The sequence below is a fragment of the Mus caroli genome, unplaced genomic scaffold (genome assembly GCF_978045245.1).
Source record: "Mus caroli unplaced genomic scaffold, Mus_caroli_1 scaffold_7, whole genome shotgun sequence".
Classification (NCBI taxonomy): Eukaryota; Metazoa; Chordata; class Mammalia; order Rodentia; family Muridae; genus Mus; species Mus caroli.
This window is the reverse complement of record NW_028227262.1, coordinates 110,992,444-111,010,977: the sequence shown is the minus strand read 5'-3', so window position 1 is coordinate 111,010,977 and position 18,534 is coordinate 110,992,444. Positions and strand designations below refer to the sequence as shown.

The following is an 18,534-nucleotide window of genomic DNA, read 5'->3' as shown; positions in this document are numbered from 1 at the left end:
GCCCCAAAGTCCCACTCTCTTCCATTCTACTTCCTGGTGTCCCTTTAATACTTGAACCATATATTTTGTATTTTTCCTTTCTTACCTTGTTCCTTTTCATTAAAATGCTCTTCATAAAGCTAAACCAGAGTACAAAGTCTCTATTGGGATTTTTTGAGACTTCCTTTGTCAATGCAATTAGTATAAGTCTCTTTACCTTAGCCTCAGGTAGATTCTTCAGACGAGGGCAAAAAGCAGCCACATTCTTCATCAAAATACCACAAAAACAGTCTTTATGCCATAAACTGAAACTTTCCACTGAAAACCTCTTGTGCCAGGTCTGCACAGTTCTAATCACTCTTAGCAACATAGTCTTCCATATTCCTACTAGAATGACCCATTAAGCCACACTTAAAGCATTACATTGCTTTCCAGTCCAAAGTCCCCAAATCCACATTTTTCTAAACAAAGGCATGGCCAGGCCTATCACAATACCTCAGTCCCTGGACCCAACCAGCTTCTGTCTTAGGGTTTTACTGCTGTGAACAGACACCATGACCAAGGCAACTCTTATAAGGACATTTCATTGGAGCTGGCTTACAGGTTCAGAGGTTCAGTCCATTATCATCAAGGCAGGAGCATGGCAGCATCCAGGCAGGCATGGTGTAAGAAGAGCTGAGAGTTCTACATCTTCATCTGAAGACTGCTAGTAAAAGACTGGCTTGCTTCCAGGGAGCTAGGACAAGGGTCTTAAAGCCCATGCCCACAGTGGCACATGTACCCCAACAAGGCCACACCTAATAGTGCCACTCCCTGGGCTAAGCATATACAAACCATCACACCCTGTAATTTCAGTTCTGTTTCTAAGAGGGAGCAGCTTAAGATTTTGTAAACCATTTGTGTGCAGTTAAGAGTGTAGCTTGGCCGGGCGTGGTGGCGCACGCCTTTAGTCCCAGCACTCGGGAGGCAGAGGCAGGCGGATTTCTGAGTTCGAGGCCAGCCTGGTCTACAAAGTGAGCTCCAGGACAGCCAGAGCTATAAAGAGAAACCCTGTCTCGAAAAACCAAAAAAAAAAAAAAAAAAAAAAAAAGAGTGTAGCTTGATTTGTATATACTTACTACTCAGCCCGGTTAAGACATCTTAGAATGTCCTCTACTGTTCCTCCCTGGGAAATAATTTTCCTCGACCCCAAGATAACCATTCTAGTTTCCGTTTAAAGGTAATTGGCTTCATATTGTAAAATTATATTCCTGCTGTTATTTCTTGGTTTGTCAGGCAGTAGCTACTCAAAATGATGGACTGGAAGCTTTACCTGCTATTCTAAGTGAAGCTAAAATATTTTGTTTATAGCACTAACCACATCCACATGGTCACTTTCTTCCTCTAAGATTCTAAGTTTGACATCCAGGTATGCTTGTCAATGTTCACACATGATTACAAGGCTTTCGACGCAGGCAGAGGAGCTCCAAGCTGATAGCTCTTAGCTTTGAAGCTGAGAGCAGCTGGGGACTGAGTCCTGAAATCACCACTACCAAAAGAGTGATGGATGTTTGCTGGAAGGTCTTAGAAGTGACCGTAAGAAACTCATGCGAAGTCTGGTAGTGCCATAGGCCTTGAATCCCAGCACTCAGAAAGGCAGAGGCAGGCAGATCTCTGTGATGTCTACACAGTTCCAGGATAGCCAGATCTACATAGTGAGAACATGTCTTGAAAAAAGAAACAGCAAAAGATAGAGCGAGAGTCATGAGAAAACCAATGATGTTCCTAAGATGCTCACCTCCTGTGCTCTTGGGAGTCAGCATCTGAATAGCCAGGGTTAAGCTTTGCTTTTGTTTGGCTCTGGTCTCTGTTTTCTTAACCTTTGGCTGTTCTGATACAATTTCTTACAGTTTGTTCTCAGTTTCTGTTCACCACCCCAAATAGTGATTTCTGTGGTCCTGTGTATAAGGAGGCCCTGCCACCATTCTTGGAGGATAGAGAAGCAACGGCCCACACATCCTCATCACACATGAGGCCCTTTGCAGGACAATGAGCCTGAGTCACACCTGCCCTTCTGCACTGAGGCATTCAGACTCCTTGAGCTTCAGAGCTCTTCACCTGTCTTGCCTGTTAAAATAGACCTGCAGCTCTGGCACATCCTGCTCCCCCCTTTTTTCTTAATGTGTTAGAGCAGAACATCTGTTTCCTCCTTGTACATCTTGTAGTTGATGCTCCTGCTTGCTGATGAATTTGTTCTACAAGAAAGGCCACAGAGCTTGGAGCTGGAGAGATGGCTTGGCAGTTAAGAGCACTGACTGTGCTTCCTAGGGTCCTGAGTTCAAATCCCAGCAACCACATGGTGACTCACAACCATCTGTAATGAGATCTGAGGCCCTCTTCTGGGGTGTCTGAAGACAGCTACAGTGTACTTACATATAATAAATAAATGAATCTAAAAAGTAAAAGCCACAGAGCACCATCAGAAGCATGTTGGGTGGCTTAGAAATATTAAAGGCAATGCTAAGCAGGGCAGGAGCTGACAAACTCTGGAACTCCAGGTTCTATCACATACTAGCTATGTGACTACATACCAGAGGCAGACTGAGGAACAGCCGAGCATTAAAGAACTGCCTACGTTCCCTAGTTTCTCAGATATTTAGGTTTAAGGAAGCCAAAAAACTGCTCAAGAAATCAGTGGACAAAGTGATTTAAATTCAGTTCAGACTGACTCTTAGCCTGCAACTCTTTTTGTTCCAAGTTTACTTAATGGCAAATTATATGATCAAGGTGCTTAAAAGGACAGGGCAGTCGTGACACAGGCTTTTAGTGTTATATAGCACTACAGTGGATCTTTGTGAGTTCGAGGACAATCTGGTCTACAGAGCCAAAAAGCAAAAAAGAAAAAGGAGAGAAGAAAAATGCCTGAAAGGCTGCCTCTTCAACAAAAACTTTGAGATGGAGTTTTCCCCAGTGACTTTCAGCAATTACATACTCAGTAAATTTGACAAGTTTATCCCACCATTGAAAAGCCTGTCTTGCCTTATTTCTGGCAGAATTATCTCTATTCTCAAACTAATTCTGTCTCCTTTTGACTAGCAGAGGTAGAATTATCAGTAGCCCTTTCAAGTCTGGCTGCTTTTCCAGAGACTCAACTGTGTTTGTGTCTATCGGTAGACAAACGTTTACAGGTCAGACAAGTAGCTCAGTAGAACAGTGTCTACCACACAAGTGTAAAGACCTGCGGGACCCCCCAGAACTTATAGAAAGCCTGATGTGGAGGCTCCTCCCATGAGATGGGAACAGAGAGGAGAAAGCCAAGTTTGGCAGCCAGCTGCCTTGGCATGTGCAACAGTGAATAACAGACTCCATGCCTAACAAGGTGAAAAATGAGAATTGGCACCCAAGATTGACCTTTAACCTCCACATACACAGTGTCACACCCCACTTACATTCATGTGTGTGCACAAGCACATCTCACATGCACGAGCACACATACAAAAGACAAGCATTTAAAAAAAGACGTGGCCATATGTATAGCACACACCTTTAATTCCAGCACTCGGGCCAGAGGCAAGAGGATGTCTATGAGTTTGAGGCCAGCCTGGTTTACCTACTGAGTTCTGGGACAACCAGGACTACATCAAAAGACCATCACAAACAACCACAAAATTAAATAAATAAGTAAACAAATAAAGTAGAAAATGTAAAGCGTGTGTGAGTGCCTTGCCTCCATGTATGTTATGTTCACTCCTAGCACCTGTGGCGGTCAGAAGAGGCATTCAGATCTGGGGCTGCAGGTCCAAATGCTTGTAAGCCACCAGCTGGGCTCTGGGAACCAAATCAGGTCCCCTGCAAGAGTTACAAGTGCTCTTAACTACTGGACCAGCCCCAGAGCTATGTGTTTTCATATCTGAGTATAATCCACTGTAAGGTTGCACACACACACACACACACACACACGCCATGGTCTCTTCACTCTTTGTGTTTTTTGGTTTTTGCATGTTTTCTTTGAGCAAGTGTGGATTCACATCTCCAGGGTCTGCACTCTTGACCTCCCTCGGCTGTCCGGCATTCTTTTATCCTCTTTGAGTCTCAGCTTTGGAATAGCAGAGTAACACAAGGCTGGAAGATTCCTACTGTTCACTGTACCATTTGCCTGCTGTCCGTTCTGAAAACTCTCCCCTCCTCCCATTGTCTTCATATTTCAGTGCAATGTGGAAGTTTCCACTTTGGTTGCAGTGTGACTTCATTCCTGGCTGCAGTTCAGCAATCCCGGGGTGGCACTAGAGCCTGCCTAAGGTGTTCAGAGCCCTTTCTTTTGACTAGAAGCTTCCAGCTTAAGTTGGCTATCTCTTGACTTGAGGACATTTAAGCACTTTTGGTGACTGTGTTCCTCCTGTGGTCCTAAAGGAGAAAGGTGATTATATGAAGAGAAACAACTTCAATTTCCCTTTTCTATTTGTCCTATTTACAATTTGTTGTTTATATCCTAGAATCTAGCTTTTCTCGTTTACTAGGTCATGGTGGGAATTAGATGTGTGAATACAGGTAAGTACACTGGATAGCACAAACAAGAGCTGTTAATGTAAGAAGACAGATGGCTTTCCTGGCTGGAATTGCTTAGTATTGCTGTTTGGAGCCCCCAGTGCTCCTGGGATGTCCTTAGATACACACACACACACACACACACACACACACACACCCCTTAACCCACAGATCCATGTGCACTGTGGGGAAATGCCTTTGCAATTCAAGGCCAGCTTCTCTCCAAAGCATAGGTTGTCAGAACTTTGGCAGGGACTAAACCATACCTTTAAGACTGAGAAATGGGAACTGATATCTCTGAGAGGCAGGATTAACTGATTGATGCCTTTATTCTCAGACTCCCTACAGATAGTCTAAATGTCTCCTTGTACCCTGTGGGGCCTGGGGATTGAAATCAAGCTTGATGGTGCCTTCACCTGCTGAGCTATCTTGCCAGCATTAGACTTTAAAAGTTACATGTATGTATGTGTGTGTGCGTGCGTGAGAGGGGTCAGGGCTTGTGCACATGTGGAGGTGAGAGTCAGTTCTCTTCTTCCTCCTCTATGTGGATTCTGGGGATCACATTCAGGTTACCAGGCTGTGCAGCAAGTGCTTTACCAGCTGAGCCTTTTTGTTGGCCATAAAGTTCTTATAAAGATACCAGTCATATTTGACCAGCTACATGACTGGTCTCATTTTCACCTGAGTGTGCACCAACAATATTTCCATAAAGGTCACATTATTGGTTCTGGGGACTAGAACTTGCATAGTTTGAAAGGGACTCAGTTCAATCCAAAGGCATGATCCTTATCATAAATGACAATGCTGCTGGCTTTATTTACTGACTGACATCCAACAGCCTGCAACGTAGAAAGTCTCAAAGATCTGTGCTAATTGTAAGGATATAGATGTTCTAGATTTTTTTTCTCTTGCTTAGGGTTTTCCCTCAGCTGATGCTCTCTAAATAGGTGCTGGCTGCTTGGACAGACTGACACACAGACTATTGACTTGTAGTGTAGGGATGCCAGGACAGTGCAGCTGTGTTTTCATCTGCAAATATCCCTATGAGCAACAAGGGCAGGAAGCAAGCTGAAACAAGCTCATTCTCCCAAAGAATGAATTCAGAATGAACACATCTTAAGCCCTGAACCAGAGAGGCATCAGGGATGGGTACCTAGCGGCAGGGATCCTTAATAGCTTGTGGAAGATGTTAGGGAGCAGGGCATGGCCAGATGTTCCAGGGGTGCTTACTCAATCCACAGTGCAGTTTGCTAATATATTAGCTACTCTTCTTATTGCTGCAATGAAATACTGACCACTTAGAGGGAGAGTGTTTTGGCTCCCAGTTTGAGGGTGCAGGCCAACATTCTGGGGAAGCCTGGCAGAAGCGTGAGGCTTATGCTCACACTGCTGCAGCCAGGAAGCAGGGAGGGATGAATGCTGGTGCTCAACCTACTTCTCTATTCATCCCAGGACCACAGCCCTAGGATGCTACCACTCACATTTAAAATGGATCTTCTCACCTTAACCGAGCTCCTTCACAGGCATGCCCAGGTGTGTGTGTGTGTATCTTTTTTCAAGTTTATTTAGTGTATGTGTCTCTACGAGCCCCACCCCTCAGTTTATGTGTATGGGTATTTTTTCTGGCTGTATATCTGCACCATGTTCATGCAGTGCCTGAGGGTGGGGGTGTGATATGGGAGGTGGGGTGGGTGATGGAGTTACACTTTGAGAGAGTTCTAGGAATCAAACCCGGGTCCTCTGGGACAGTGCTCTTACCTGCTAAACCATCTTGTGAGGGCCTAGTCTTTGAAAAAAAAAATATTTTAGTCTGTGAACTTGTGGGGTTTTTTTGAGGGGGGAGGGAAGATGGACACCACCTCCCTTTGGTACCCCACTCCTTTAGATGGGATCCCAGCCAGCCATCTCAGAATAGGTTTGGTGCCTCCCTTTGGGAACTCACCTGCTGGAGACCAGCATAGGGAGAAGTTAGGGCGCCTGGTCAGAAGAACAAAGGTGCCCCAGCTTGGCTAGTGGAAAGTTCTATGAAGCATGAGGCTGGCTGAAGAAGGAAATGGGAGGTGGGGAGGTTTGGTGCAGCTCCCCCACACACTGCTGTGGGGACTACCAACCTGGAGAGTCTTTGAACAACGTTGGGACTGTTAAGACTATAGAGGCTCTTGAAATTGGACTGAATTCATTTTGCATTGAGTTAGCCATGGGCTGGGTGTGGTGGCACACATCTGTAATTCCTGTACTTGGGAGGCTTGCCTAGGGACTTAAGGCCACCCTGGACCACACAGTAAGTTCCAGGCCAGCCAGGGGTACAGAGAGAGAGACCCTGTCTCAAAACAAGACAAGACAGTCATGAATCTTGAGGGGATTTGTAATAGGAATGCTCTGGATTGAGTCTGAAATGTCCGCCACAGGTTTGTTCCCAGCTGGTAGTGCTGGGTTTAGGGGTGACTTGGGAGCTTGAGGAGGTAGAGCCTGGTGTGGAGGTATGTCAACAGTGACAGGCCTTTGAAGGTTGTTCCCACCCCTTGGCTCCAGCATTTCCTCTGCTGCGGTGGACTGGGCAGCTCTGCCAGGTGCAGCCCCCTGAAACCGCGAGCCTGCTCATTCTTGCCTCTTTGAAGTTGTTTCTGTCAGATACTTTGGTCACACCAAAGCAAAAGCCATGGGGACAACTCCAGACAGGTCTAACACAGGAGACTAAGTCATTTGGTTTCTCTGGCACAGACCCAGGGTCTAGGAGAACTGCAGTCAAGAGCCACGAGCCTGCCTTCTTCCAAACCCCCACAGCTGAAGTCTGGGTGGTCCTCACTGTCTGCCGGGAATCTGCAGTGGGGTGAATTTGAGGGAGGAGAGAGAGAAAACACTCAGGTTGTGGGACCTGTCTTCTATACACGCTCAGTACTGTGCCAGTCACTATACAGGCAGGAAATGTCTGGAAAGAGCCCTAGCAGTATCCCCCAATGGTCAGCTACATGGCAGAAACACCAAATTCCTAAGCTACAGACCTTGTACCTGAAAAGCAGCCATGACAGTTCTGTCTGGGTGAATGTGTTGGGGACCCACACCCGGGTTGGAGTGAAAGGATAAGCCAATGCTAACCCCCTCTCCTATCAGTACTGAAGGTTGGATGGGGCAAAAGGAGGCTACAGCACAACAGAGAAAGAGAGAACCCAGGTACTCACAGCTGGGATGGCAAGGGGACCCCATCAGTCCAGTGCCAGCCTTCAGGGCCTCGTCGGGCCCCCACCCAGGAGCCCTTGGTGATCCGGTATTTTCTTAAGAAATCCTGAGGGGAAAAGCAGGCAGTTACTCTTTGCATATCATGGTTCACCAGGGCATCTGTTTTCCCTGAGGCTTCTGCAGGATTCCAGCACACCTTTCCAGGAAGTTATCCGCTCAAAGATCTTGCAAAATACCTGCACTTATGGGAGATGATCAGGATGCTTGCTGGTGGCCTGGCATTGTGCTTGCTCTCTTTGCCTGCTTGTTCTCACTCTCACTAGCAAGTCCATTCTTTCACTGGCATTAGAGTCAGCCTACTTCTTCAGGATTCTGGCAGACACTGAAGACCAGTAAGGACATCCAGCCTCATGGACTGAACAACTACTGGATTTTTGAATCTTCCATTGGTAGATAGCTAGTGTTGGACTAACTGGACCACAGCTTGAATCCATTCTAATAAACCCCACATATATATACAGAAAACCTGCATGTTTGTGTGTAATATTTATATTCATTCTATAAGTTTTTTTACTCAAGAGAGCCATGACTAATACAGACCATGTAAGAAAGCAGGCTGAACAAGCCATGCAGAGCAAGCCAGTAAGCACTCCTGCATGGCCTCTGCATCAGCTCCTGCCTTCAGGTTCCTGCCTTGAGTTCCTGCCCTCCCTTCCCTAGAAGATGGACTCTAAGCTACCAGGGAAATAACCCTTTCCTCCAGAAGGAGCTCTTGATCACGGTGTTTTATCACAGCAGTAGGAATCCCAACTAGCTATAAATGCTGTGACAGACCTAACCATGTGGTTTTGGGAGGATAGTGAACCTTAGGCTGGAAAGCCCTTGGAGTACTCAGCTCTCAGTGAGCTGCTGTGGGAACATTGTCTCAGAAGGTAATGCTGAGAGCAGGTAGAGATGGCGACAGGGGAAACTTGAGAGTCCTGTAAAGACTATCAGAGCCATTTGATATTTTTGAATTAAGAACCATGATAGTGACACCTTTGCTTTGCTTTGCTTGGCCAATTGATACTAGTCAGCTAGGGCTGTGATTAAGAAGAGACTAGCATCACCGAGGCACAATTTTGTGGTCCAGAGAAGGCCAAGGCTTTACCTTGTGCTAGTAGCCAACCTTGGTAATGTGTAAGAGCTCCTCAGAGGGTACTGGTTTTGAAGGCATGAGGAGGTCATGGAGAGCAGCTGAGGCTTGGCGTCATGAGAGGCCACTGGTGAATGTGCAGCCTCAGTTGAAGTAGAAGCCAAAGGATTGAAGGGACCATAGAGAGAAGTTGAGACTTTACCCATGTGGCAGGGTCAGAGTCTCTGAAGAGAGCCCAGGAGAGGCTAGGTGAAGGTGCAGCCCAGTTGTAGTGGAGACCTCAACAATTTGGAGATGTTAGGACCATGGGATGACCACCAAGGACAGCAAGGACTGAAAACTGTAAGATGAAATAAATCTTTTTTTTTCCCTTCCTAGGTTGACTTTGGTCATGGTGTCTTATCACAGCAATATAACCCTAACTTAGACAGACAGACAGACAGATACACACACACACACACACACACACACACACACACAAGGGCGGGGGATATCCTTCCAGAGCTAAGATTCAGGGATCTGGGGTGACACACACCCTCTCCTAGCCAGCCATTCTCACCTGGGTGTGGCTCAGCAGAGGCAGTGTGGCATGGTGGGCTGAGCAGAATGCCTGGCTGCCCTCCCAGTCTTGGGCTTCTTCAGAGAGGTAGTAACATTGTTCCTGAGACCACATCCAGCCTTGAGGGCATGGTTGGCACTTGGTTCCTGAAAGCAGAGACTTGTCAGTCAAGGGGAGTGTCTAAGGAGCTATGCATCAATACACTGAGAAAACAAATCATGGTCCCAACCTTGGCTAAGGAGGTGAATCTATGGGTAGGGAGCTAACAAGTGTCCAGTGGGAAGGATGGTGGCCAGAGAGGGCCCCTGGAAGGTTGTACAGCTGTGACAAGTTCCCCTGGATAGGGGCTGGTGTTCTCATTAGCAGTCAGGTTATAGGCTGTGACTGCCGGGAAGAAAGGGTCAAGCTCTCTTTTCTTTGCTAAATAAGGCTGGTGTCTTTATGCTGCACCTCATATCCCTCCCTGGCCTCAAAGGTGCTGCAAATACACAGAAGAGGGACGGGATAGCTAGCATACCTCCTCTAGAGGCCAGGGCCACAATAGCTACAGTGCAGACGGCCAGCAGCACAGCCATGACCACCAGAGCCCAGCGCAGAGACTTCATGTACTGGGGCAGCCCTGGAGAGCAAACAGAAAGGCAAGTTATAAGAGGCCACCCCAACTACGTACAACCCAGAACTATACAGGTCTCTGTCTCACCCCACACACCAGCTGCATGGTTACCTTGGTTCGAGCCACAGAGGCAAAGCACCCAGGTTAGATCAGAACCTTATATTCAGGAGAGACATGCTACAGTACGGTCTACTTCCTTCTCACATGGCTTAGAAGAGGAAGGCTCTACAAAACAGCAAGGGGCTGGCACACATCATGTACAGTGTGTGCCAGGTGCCTACAGGCAGCAGAGGATGGAGGAACCAGGGCACTAGGGGTAACATGCCACAGAAGAGCCAGCAGGGGCTAAACTGTAATGCCACAGGTCAAGGTCAACCAAGGTCAAGTCCCGGTGCTACATTTCACTCCTTTTTTTTTTTTTTTTTTTTCATCAAAACCCAGCTGTGTTTCCAGGTCTGAAGTCATGGAAGAAGTCAGGTACAAACTCAGTTCTCTGCAGCTGTGAGCCTTGTCAGTGGCTCCAGGACCAAGGGCATGAGGTATGGGAGGCTGTGGGCAGGGAATGAGAGTATGAACAACAGGAGACAGGACACACCCACGTCTTTTCTGTTATCTTATCCTTATGGGTTTTTTGTTTGTTTTGTTTTGTTTGAGACAGGGTCTCTCTCTATTGTCATGAATGGCCTGAAACTTGGTATGTAGGCCAAGCTGGCCTTGAACTCACAGAAATCCACCTGTCCCTACCTTTGGAGAGCCGGGTTTAACTACCACGCCCAGCTATCCTTCTGTTTTGAGATAGAGTCTTACTGTTTCCCAGTCTGGTATCACGCCTTTGTTCCTCCCACCTCAGCCTTCTGAGAAGCTGGGATCACAGGCTGTAACCAAGGCTGGCACATGGCTCGGCAGGTGACCGTGCTTGCCACCAAGCCTGGTGTTGATCTCTGGGACCCGCATGGTAGGAGAAAAATCAACTCTTATAAGTTTTCTGCCTGACCTCCACACACATCCAGTGGTGCATGCACGTCACCCACCACCATTAAGAATATAAATGTCACCTTTAAGAATATCATGCCTGGCCCAAGACACAGCTTTAATAGCTGAGTCACCCGGAGAGTGAATATCAGGTGTCTTCCCAGTTAAAGAGAACCTTTCATCCCGGGGGTGGGGGGAGGCAGCAGGAGCCTGAGGTAGCTGTCACATCATGTCCACAAGGAGTCAGTGAGGGATGACTGCATCAATGCGCAGTTATCATGCTCATTTTATATGTATTTTCTCCCTCAAGGTTGGGTTTCTCTGTATAGCCCTCAATGCCCTGGAACTCACTCTGTAGACCAGGCTGGCCTTGAACTCAGAGATCCGCCTGCCTCTGCCTCCCAAGTGCTGGGGCACCACAGTGTCTCGTTCCCATCCTCGGGATTTCTATCAGCCAATAAGTGTATAATCAAAACAACATATTTATGCCAAGAAATGCTAACCAGCAATTAAAAAGAATAAACTGCTAAGTTGGAACATGTTAAGTCAAAGAAGCCAGACAGCCAAGTGTGGTGGCACAAGTCTGCAGTCCCAGCATTCAGGTGGTTGAGGCAGAGGCATCAAGAGTTTCAGGCCAGTCAGACATCAATGGGAGGAGAAGTCCTTGGTCCTGTGAAGGCTCTATGCCCCAGTGTAGGGGAATGCCAGGGCCAGGATATGGGAGTGGGTGGGCTGATGAGCAGGGGGAAGGGGAAAGGATGGGAGAGGGTGTTTTTTAGGGGGAACCAGGAACGGGGAGAACATGTGAAATGTAAATAAAGAAAATATCCAATAAAAAACTAGTAACTATCTGAGGTAGCATATTAAGTAGCTTGATGGAATAAAGATATGTTTGTTACCCAGTGTATATACAATTATAAAAATATTAAGACATAATAAAAGCACCTTCTACAGGTATTTTCCTGTTCAGTAAAGAAAAAAGAGTTTCAGACCAGGGGCTAGAGATGGCTCAGGGGTTAAGAACACTGGCTGCCTTTCCAGAGGACTCTCAATTTCCAGCAGCCACATAGGAGCTCACAACTACAGTCTCAAAGGATTAGATGTCGTCTTCCAGACTCTGCAGGCACCAGGAACGTGATGCATAGATATAAACACAGGCAAAACATACACGTTAGAAGTAAACCACTAGCAACAAAGAGTATGCATAAGCTGAGGTTCATTTCCAACAGGGCTCTGAACCAGGGTCTTGTTCATGCTCGACAAAAGGTCTACCACCGAACTGTGTTCCAGCCTTAAATTAAGGCTTGCAAAGAATAAGAGCAGAACTGGAAAGTTTGGCCAAGACAAGGAGGATAAACCCACCAGCCACTATAGTCAGTGCGACTCTTGCATCTGAACCTGGATTTGGCTTTGTCCTTCAAAAAGCAAAGCATGAAAAAGCCCAGTGGGTAAGTTGTCCCACACCAGGTAGGGACACCCACCTAATGCCAAGTTGCTGAGCTTGGTGAGGACCCCCACAGAGCCAAAGAGCAAGGTCCCACACCACTGCTTTCTGTTTTCTCTTTTGAAAATAGGTTCTCTACAGCTCAGGAGGCCTGGAGCTTTCTGGACCAGGCTAGCTTCAAACCTGCAGCAACTTCTTTGTACAACCGCGCCACGTAGGGATTGCAGGCATCCGTTCACCACATCTGCCACATTTTCATTTTAAAAGTCAGGGTCTCTGCTGGGTGGTGGTGGTCCAGGCACTTGGGAGGCAGAGGCAGGTGGATCTCTAAGTTTGAGGCCAGCCTGGTCTACAGAGGGAGTTCCAGGATGGCCAAGGCTACACAGAGAAACTATGTCAAAAAGCAAGCAGGCAGTCAGATGTGGTGGTGCACGCCTTTAATCCCAGCACCTGGGAGGCAGAGGCAGGCAGATTTCTGAGTTCGAGGCCAGCCTGGTCTACAGAGTTCCAGGACAGCCAGAGCTACACAGAGAAACCCTGTCTGGAAAAACCAAAAAAAAAAAAAAAAAAAAAAAGGCAAGCAGGCAAAAATAAGACAGGGTGGCCCAGGTGGCCAAGGACACTTAGTCCTCTGCTTGACTTTCCTGGGAGCTGGGGCTGCAGTGTGAGTCACCATGCTGGGTTTACAAGGTGACTCTTAGTCACACAGTTAGCACAGATACCCTCTATACACACTCAACTTGTAAGAACATAAGACACACCCAGGTTCCCTTAATGTCTTCTCCCTTCCCCCAACCCTGGACCTGCAGATTCCGCAGTTACTGCTAAAGGACATGATGTCCCCAAAAGAACAAAAAGGGGCTTATGCCTGAGTCAGGCTTGACAGGCTCACCTCCTTCTGCTCAGGGCCTCTGTCCCCTCCATGCGGTGACATTGGTCTTACTCTGCACTGAGTACCAAGAACAGTCTTGCTTCAAATTCCTAACCACCCCACTACCCCATCAAAACCTGAACCATCTTTGGAATTCTAATGTGTCTCGTCTCCAAAGAGTCCACTTCCCCCAGCCTCATTCCAACAGTCTCCCTGGCCCGCCCTCTACACTGTAGTCAAACTGACTTGTGCTTACACTTTTTTAATGCTCCCTACTGCCTGCACAATATGGAAGACAGGGGCCAGGTGAGGCTTGTCTTCAGATCCTTCTCCATAGGACGTGTGCTAATTTTAAGACAACCCCCGAGATCAAACACCCTGTCTTCTCCCCAGAGGGATTGGTGAATAACACGTTCTGACTTGTACAGACAGACAGACTGAGAAGACACTGATGTGCCAGGTATTGGAGGTGTGGGCAAGTCCATGCCTCTCCCTTCCATCCCCCCCGAGGAGATACTTAGAAGGAGCAATCGCTGCCTGTGTGGAGAATCCTGGGATAATGAGGCACAATCAAACAGTATGACATAGAGAGCCCTAAGTTGCCCTTGGGGGTGAGAGAATGTAAATCCAAGCCAAGACCCAGGGAGAAGCATCCACCATGTGGGACTGGATCGTTATCCAAATAGGATCCTGCAGACCAAGGCACCTTTTATTCCTCCCGTTCTTCCCACACTTTCCTTTGTGAAGGGCATGTGGTCCACCATTCCCTTTCTCAGCTTCATGACCTCCTCTTGCTTCGCCAGCTGCCTGAACAATTGGTAGAGTATTGCCCAGCATGCATGAAGCCCCAGGACCACACAAACCAGGTACAGTGATACATTCCTGTAATTCTAGTTCGTTGGAGGTGGAGGCCAGAGAATTGGATGTTCAAGGTCATTCTTCAGCTATATAGTGAGTTGGAGACCAGCTAGCATATATGAGACCCTGTCTTTAAATGTGTCTCCTGGTCTTCAGTACCTTCACTAACAGCTAGACAGCTCCTTCAGGGTACCTGCCCAAAGAAACAAGGGACTAGACTAAGCAACAGCATTCCCAACCCTCTCCACAGTAGCTTGCTCCTTCCAAGGTCACACAGGGCTGAGAAGTATCCAGCTTGTGACATCTACCAGCTGGGATCCAGCAAGTCAGAGTCTCGCCTTAGACTGCATCTCTCGTGATAATCGGCTTGATCTCCCAGGGTCAAGCACTTGGAAGAATTCCTCATCCAAGCAGGATCCTGCACCTTATTATTATTTCTCTAACTCTCCCCATGGTTTCCTTTGTGGATGGGCATATGGCCCACCATCCAGTTACCCACCAGAATGGTGGGAGAGATCTCCATCCTTCAGCTCGCTTAGTTGTACCCGGCCCGTGGTCCTGCCCACTGCTCTGCCTCCTGATCCTGCCCTCTGCCAGTGTTCCTGTCTCTTCTCAGCCTGGCGTTTGCCTCAGCCCTCCTCCACAACACTGTAGGAGTTTAATTTCTAGAACAAACCCAACAATCCGATTCTTTAAAAGATCTGATGAAGGAGCTAGAGAGACGGCTCGGTGGTTAAGAGCACTGGCTGCTCTTGCAAAGGCTCTGGGTTCAGTTCGCAGCACCCACAATCTGGCTTCCAAAGTAACTGCCTTTACTTCCAGTTCTAGATCTAACACCTTCTTCTGGCCTCCAGGAATGGAAGTGGTATACAGACATACAAGCAGACACTCATACACCTAAAGAGGTGCATGTCATTATCCCTAGAACAGTGACAAAACTAGGGCCATTTGTCAAAGAGGAATTAAAGTTCAGATGGAGGTGAAGTTACTGCTCAGCTGGCCCTGAAATCGAGGCTGTCCTGGTCTCAGTGTAATCACGAGGGTCATTACCTGAGAGGAGGGAGACAAAGTGCCAGAGCAGATGGATCCCACCTAATACTACTTGGGATCAACAGTGAAGGATCTCTCACTGAGGTGAAGTAAAGGATCCGCCCAGGAGCCTCAGTGAGAGAAGCACTGCCCTGCTGATAGCATCCTTAGACTAGGGAGCCTGTGTCAGACCTCTGATGTTCACACTGCAAGATACCAAGTTTGCATCAACTAGAAGCACCGAGCGAGCGTGTGGGAAACTTGCAATAGCAACGGCGAACTCATCCCACACTGCAGAAATCTGCTCACAGAGGTTCTAAAAGTTTTTCGTGACTAAGTCTCTGAGCCCTCCCCCAACCTGAGGACCCCTGGGTGCTCCTTATCGCTTAACTTTTCCACTACCCCACGTTTGGGCAGTTTGCTTACTGGGCAAGGTTCTAGTCCCTTCAGGCTTCTTTCTCTGTTCTCTCCAGGCTAATATGAACCTCCACCACCCACGACCTAGAATGGCCCAGTAAACCAACCATAACAGAGCAATTCCTTACTCGGGACTAACAACCTTTAGGGGGCTGTACTGGTTACTGTTTTATCAAGTTGGCACAAGCTAAGATTTTTTTGGAAAGCGGAACCTCCCTTGAGAAAATGCACCCACCAGATTGGCAAGTACAGATTGTAGGCAAGTCTGTAGGGCATTTTCTTAATTACTACGGGCGGGTGCAGGTGGGGTGGGTGGTACAAGAAAGAAAGCCGAGCAGAAAGCCAGTAAACAGCTTTCCTCCGTGGTTTTGCTCCTGTTTCCCTGTTCCCGCCTCCAGGTTCCTGCTTTGGCTTCCCTTGATGATAAACTATAACCTCTAAGGCAATACATCCTTTCCTCTCCAAGTTGTTTTTGGTCAGCGTTTTATCACAGTAAGAAAAAGTACACCAACACAGGGGCTTTCTGCACTGCTAGACTTGCCTCTCCTTCACAAGGAAAGCAAAACACATGCCATCTGGCGCGGGGCCAGCTCAGTGTGCGTGCTGATGGATGACCCTCCTGAAGGCGGAAAGGAGCCCAGCCCTTGGAAGTGTACCCAGGCCACCACTGCCACGTGATTCTGAATCACCTCCCCTCACCTTACCCAGAGTTCTACTTCTCCAAGATGCTGCGCACACTAAGAAGGAAGGAAAGTTTTCGGGAGGAGGGCTAGGGGCAGGATCCTGGGTTGATTCTTATTAATTCGGAGACAGAAGCAGGATGCATTTGGGGGCATCCAGATTGGCTCCTGGTTAGTCTAGTTCAGGGACCGGGCACGAGCACTTTTGAGCACTCACCTATGAGCGTGATGGCCCGCGGCAGTTTCCTGCCATCTATGCCTGCGCGCTGCAGCAGCGCGTCATCTTCTTTGGTTAGCCCGGGCTCGCGGCAGCGGCAGCGGCAGGCGGGCGAGCCCGGGGGCACCGTGCAACCCTCAGCGGGGCTGACAGACTCGGTGGCGTTCGCGGCAAGCGGCGATCCTCGGCTCCACGTGGAGCCTGGTGACGGGGCGCGGGGCAGCCACTGGAGCGTGGGAGCGGAGCGGCGGGCGAAGGCTGGCGATTCCGGCACTGGCACGGTGAGAAAGCGCGTGGACGGCGCAGGCGAGGGCGCGCGACTAGCCCCAGGCGCGCCCACGGGCTTCACGCGCACGTCCACCTGCAGCTCCACGGGCGCCCAGGACGCGGGCGCGGGCTCTCCTGACGCCGTCCAGGGCTCCAGCTCCGCCTCGCCATCCCGGGGCTGCTCGGTCCACGAGGGGCTCGGCGACGGCAGCTCGCGGCTGCACGAGCCCAGGCGGCGGAAGGCGCCGTAGCCCAGGCTGAGCGGAGGTACGCGAGGGGAACCGGACAGGGCTGGAGACGGAGACTTCTCCGGGAGCTCCTGGGGCTGAGCGTCCGGCTCCTCCCGCCCGGTCCGCTCCGGCCTCGGGCTGTCTTCGGAGGCCCTGGGTTGGGGCGCCTCGGCCGGGACCTGCGGCGGCTCCATTTCCGAGCTTTCCGAGGGCTCCGCTGGGGACCGGGTCTCACCCTGGCCTCCTCTCGACGCTTCCCGGGTCCGCTCCGTCCTTCGCGCCGACTCGAGACTCGCAGTGCGAGCGTCGCGTTCTAGGCTAGGTCCCCAGAAGTTTCGGGTCGTTCACATTGTCAACTAACAGCTTCACTAGAGGACCCTGTGTGATTGGCTGTGGCTATGGATTGGCCACACCCTCGGAGCTCCAGACTGGCCTTCCCGTGGCACTGGTTGCTGGGAGGACCCGGTTGAGCGAGTCACAGAGTGGGCGGTGGCTCTTAAGGCAACATTGGGAACCCAGAGACTGGCAGATTCCTTCCTCTCCTTCATCCCGAGCCCCACCCGTTACCCCTGCTGGCTCTGTGCTGCGGGTGGATTCAGTTGTAGACTGAGTGGGAAGGGATTGGCTAAATCAGCGTGGATAAGGACTTCAGACATATCAGAACAAGGAAAAGTGATGGCGACAGGGTCACCGGTTGTGGTTTGGTAGCAAGTGAAAGGTTGAAGTCCTGATTCCAACTCTGGGAGCTTGACTACTTGTAGACTTAACATGGAGAATGAGGAATGAGCCAGGCGCTTTGGTCCATGCCTGTAACCCCATCACTCTGGCAGCAGAGACATCTCTGTGAAATTGAGACCAGCCTGGTCTACATAGCAAGTTCAGACCAGCCTGAGTTTATAGTGAAACCAACAAAAATAAAAACGAAATAAAAAATCGAGAAGAGAATGCTCATTTTCCCATGAAGTGTCATGCGCTCCACCAGCTTAGTGAGGTAGCATGATGGCCCGAAGACAACTTTGTGGATTTTTCTGTTTGTCTTGATTTTTGTTGCTATTGTCCTATTTTATTTTGTTTTGCCGTTTTGGTTTCATTTTGTTTTTTGAGACAATCTCTCTAGGTAGTCCTGGTTATCTTAGAACTCGCTATGTAGATCAAGCTGTCCTGGAACTCACGGAGTTAAAAGCATGCTGAGATTAAAGGCATGCACCACTACACTTGGCTTGAATACAGTTTTTGTTATTATAGACTTACTTGTAGTGTTGACATGTGTGTAGCATATGCCTGCTTTTTGAGGCTCGGCTATTTTGAACCTCAAGTTGCAGGCATTTGTGAACTGCTGGATGTTGGTGTTGAGATTTGAACTTGATTTCTGATGATAGGGCAGCAAGTTCTTATTGACAAACTATCTCTCCAGTTCTTAAATAGCCTTTTAAAATACAGATTTGTTAAGGTCCCTCCCGAACCTCCTAAGTCTGAAGAGGCATGAGGCCACTACTGTTTTTAACCAGTACTCCAGGGTAGGGCTAGCAGATAAAAGAGGTAGTTTAAAGCAGAGGCAGTTG

At 48.7% G+C, this 18,534-nt stretch overlaps 1 protein-coding gene across 1 annotated transcript; it reads right to left on the bottom strand.

Moving 5' to 3' along the window:
• Nucleotides 1-1,110: 1,110 nt before the first annotated feature.
• Klrg2 (killer cell lectin like receptor G2) lies at nt 1,111-17,321 on the bottom strand. Its single transcript, XM_021165770.3, has 5 exons — nt 16,476-17,321; nt 9,892-9,993; nt 9,375-9,520; nt 7,683-7,786; nt 1,111-7,323 (listed from the first exon to the last, which is right to left on the bottom strand). Exons 1-5 carry the CDS (start codon nt 17,164-17,166, stop codon nt 7,203-7,205), a joined length of 1,164 nt encoding a protein of 387 aa, XP_021021429.1. The 5' UTR covers nt 17,167-17,321; the 3' UTR covers nt 1,111-7,202.
• Nucleotides 17,322-18,534: the final 1,213 nt, after the last annotated feature.

Bases quoted from the DNA above. Each gene is read 5' to 3' on its own strand.
- Klrg2 (XM_021165770.3), bottom strand. From the start codon at position 17,166: ATGGAGCCGCCGCAGGTCCCGGCCGAGGCGCCCCAACCCAGGGCCTCC. The intron at 9,521-9,891 runs GTATGCTAGCTA...CTCTGCTTTCAG, and splicing joins GGCCCTGGCCTCTAGAGGAG to GAACCAAGTGCCAACCATGC. The intron at 7,324-7,682 runs GTGAGTACCTGG...ACCCCACTGCAG, and splicing joins GTCCCCTTGCCATCCCAGCT to ATTCCCGGCAGACAGTGAGG.